The sequence below is a fragment of the Sipha flava genome, unplaced genomic scaffold, assembly GCF_003268045.1.
Source record: "Sipha flava isolate LNK unplaced genomic scaffold, YSA_version1 229_pilon_pilon, whole genome shotgun sequence".
Taxonomy (NCBI): Eukaryota; Metazoa; Arthropoda; class Insecta; order Hemiptera; family Aphididae; genus Sipha; species Sipha flava.
This window is the reverse complement of record NW_020272866.1, coordinates 289,589-292,861: the sequence shown is the minus strand read 5'-3', so window position 1 is coordinate 292,861 and position 3,273 is coordinate 289,589. Positions and strand designations below refer to the sequence as shown.

The following is a 3,273-nucleotide window of genomic DNA, read 5'->3' as shown; positions in this document are numbered from 1 at the left end:
TTAATTCGGATGCAAGGCCCTGAAATTTAATGACGCATTCATATAAAGGAATTTTCATATAAATCTTGATTTTTTCTAATACACACGTAGTTATTAAGTATTATTTCATGAAAAATACTATTGTATTAGTAGATTTGCAAAATTGCTAGTACATAGTAATCAAACACGGATAAATAATTGTAATACCTAGTACACATGGGCATGTGCAGACCTGCATACCAGTGAAAGTTCCTATTATACTTTTGGGCCCCATCTTAACAAAATGCGTAAGTATATCTATCAAATTTTAATTTATAAATAATTAAATGAACGTAACTTTAATTTTTTATTTAATATTGTGGTTTATAAGTCTGAAGTAATATGTTTTTCTTGAATTTCGTGCAGGTAAAAAATTTATGATTTATACTTTGGTACCTAGTTAATTGTAGCTGTTATATCATGAGTTTTTGCAGGAAAATTTATTTTTATTTTTTCTGTTACAAAACATAACATCATTTATTTTTTAACAAATATATATGCACATGTATACACAGTTATCATGTACTATGGATTACAAGCAAATTTTCATTTAGACGGGTAATATTATAATTTATAATAAAATAAATAAAACACGTATTATGTAAATAATAATTAAAATATATATTATTATATTATCACAGCCTATGTGCAGTGTTTTGTAACAAGACAAAACGATAAATAACATTACGTTACGTACACATAATACATATTTAAATAACAAGAGGTAGGAAGACTACATATTATTTAAGAACAAATTATAATTTTTACACATATAAATTCATGGTTCTAGTCCATTTTTAATATCATGGTATAACAGGACCATTTGAAATTAAAAATTATCAAACATATTTATAAAAATTATTGCGTGCGAATAAGAAAATGTCTTAAAATATGAAAAACATTTGTATATAATCTGCTTTATACGATGGAAATTCATCTTTAAGCGTTTACAGTTTTGGAAAAACCCTGTTCGTCTCGACATCAATTATAATTGTAATATCCAAAAAAAAAAAAAAATAAAAATAAAACAATACAAAGAATAACAAAAATCGCAAAAAAATTATTTTATAACATATTGGTAATATTTTGGGTATTGAGAGCGTTGTGTGCACAACATATAGGGAGATATGGGGAGAGAGAGCGGTGCGAGGCGGTAGATCTACCAGGGCCTCCACACGGATTGGTCGGCCGCGGTGTCCATCTTCAGAGACATGTCGACAACTTGCAGGAGACCGGTACGAGCGGAGGCGGCGCAACCTTGGCTGACCATCGAGCTGGGGGTCAGCGGCATCGGGTAGGATGACAAAGTGCTACCGGACGGTGATGGCGGTGGCGGCGAAGAACAGGAAGACGACGACGACGAGGAAGATGATGAGAACGACGACGACGACGCGGAAGAGTCGGTGTTGAGCGAGAGCGGGGCGGTCGGCGATCGGGTGGCCGAGGGGGCTGCGGACGGCGACGACGAGATGGCCTGGTCCGTTCCGGCCGGTTGGATCGAGTTGAGCCGGTGGCCGAGGTGGGTCATGAGATTCGCACCCAACGTGACGTCCAAACCGGGCGTGGCGGCCAGACATCGGGATACCTCGGACGCGCAGCGCGTGTAACCGGCCCGGAACCGGTCCATCTCGGTCACCGGGTTGCCGGATAGTCGCTGTTGCCGGCGAAGCTTGTGCAAGTGGCGCACTGTCAACTCCAGTATGTCAGCCTTTTCCAGTTTGCTCACGTTCTCACCCTCGGACTGCAGCGCGACCACCATCAGCTCCTTGAGCTCGTCCAGGCACCGGTTGATGCGAGCGCGGCGTTTGCGTTCCAACATTGGTTTCATGACCTGGAGAAAAACGGAAAAAAAAATACGTTAGAAAATCTCGTCTCGAAATAATACGTTTTATAATTCGTTGATAGTAAATTTGTCGGTATGATTTTTCAAAGGGCCGAGGGCGGTACTTCGACGGACCGGTAGAAGGTTTCTCGCAACGTATACGAGGTGTTGCCTACATGCGCGCGCCGTCACTAGTACGACGCTTTTCCATAAACTGTCGCTCGGCACCGTCGACGACGGTCGCGGTAACCGAACCGATTTTTTCTCGCGATTTGGATTATTGAAATTGGGAGACGAAAAAAAAATTTTACAAACAGTATTATTATTTTTTTTTTTTTGAATTTATATGATAAATAAAAAGAAACTTATAAATGAAAAATTTAAGACGAAAATTATACACGAAAAAATGTAATTCGCGTCGATGTTGTCGATATAAAACGATTTAGAACGGAATGACAAAAAAAAAAAAAAAATGAATGAGAAAAAAAATTATAAGTTTAAAAGCGTTTAAGTCTCTCTTTCGAAAAAAAAATCGGCAATTACCTTTCTGTATTGGTAAGTCCTGGAGACTGGTTGTTGCATTTCGGTAGCGACGGAAGACATGATATCCGCAGCAGTCGTTGACAGTCGTAGTAGTAATGCGATTTGTTTTTCGGACGAAATCCGAAAAAAAAAAAAAATAATAAACGTGCGAGTGGGATAAATGACCCGATGGGCGCACAGAACAAGACGGTTGGTGGTTACGACGACGCGCGTACGACGGTAATGCGTGTGCAACACTGAACGGTGACGGCGCGAGAGACGTTCACGAGACGGCGTACAGTGTTGGAATGCGGTGAGCCGGGCGCCGGGTGGGGCGTTATATAGGCGCGCGGCCCGTGGGAACTCGGGACAGCGCGACGTTCCCACACACGCGGCGGCGGACACGGATGACGATGCAGCCGGCCAGCTGCCAGGCCATAGGCATTTTACCGACGACCGTATTATATTATTATGTACGTGCGTGCGTGCGCAGCGCGAGCTACGTACACCATCGGGGCATAACAACACACACGCGCACGCGCGTGCGAGCACGTACACACCGACACACTTGTACGCTCGTAAAACACGGTTGCACACTTTTACACACGCACACGCGGAACGGAGAGTGTATACCGTGTGCACGTGCGACGAACACCACAGCCGCCGCCGCCGCCACTACCTTCTCGTCGCCGACCGCACGACTACTACCGACACCGCCGCCGCCGCCATTCCTTTTCGTCCTACAGACCTACCGCGCTCGCACGCGCGATCGTAGGTTTACCGAGTTAGGACGATTAATGACATTACCGTATTTATTTTAATATATTTTTTTTCACCTCCGTTTCATTAACACAATAACTACGTTATACCGTCGTGCGTATTCACGGTTTCGAGTATGTCATCATCGTCAC

General features: G+C 42.6%; 1 protein-coding gene across 1 annotated transcript; it reads right to left on the bottom strand.

Annotated features, from left to right (window-relative positions):
- Positions 1 to 615: 615 nt before the first annotated feature.
- Positions 616 to 2,792, bottom strand: LOC112683515 (enhancer of split mgamma protein-like). Its single transcript, XM_025554576.1, has 2 exons — positions 2,384 to 2,792; positions 616 to 1,849 (listed from the first exon to the last, which is right to left on the bottom strand). Exons 1-2 carry the CDS (start codon positions 2,441 to 2,443, stop codon positions 1,178 to 1,180), a joined length of 732 nt encoding a protein of 243 aa, XP_025410361.1. The 5' UTR covers positions 2,444 to 2,792; the 3' UTR covers positions 616 to 1,177.
- Between the last annotated feature and the right edge of the window lie 481 nt (positions 2,793 to 3,273).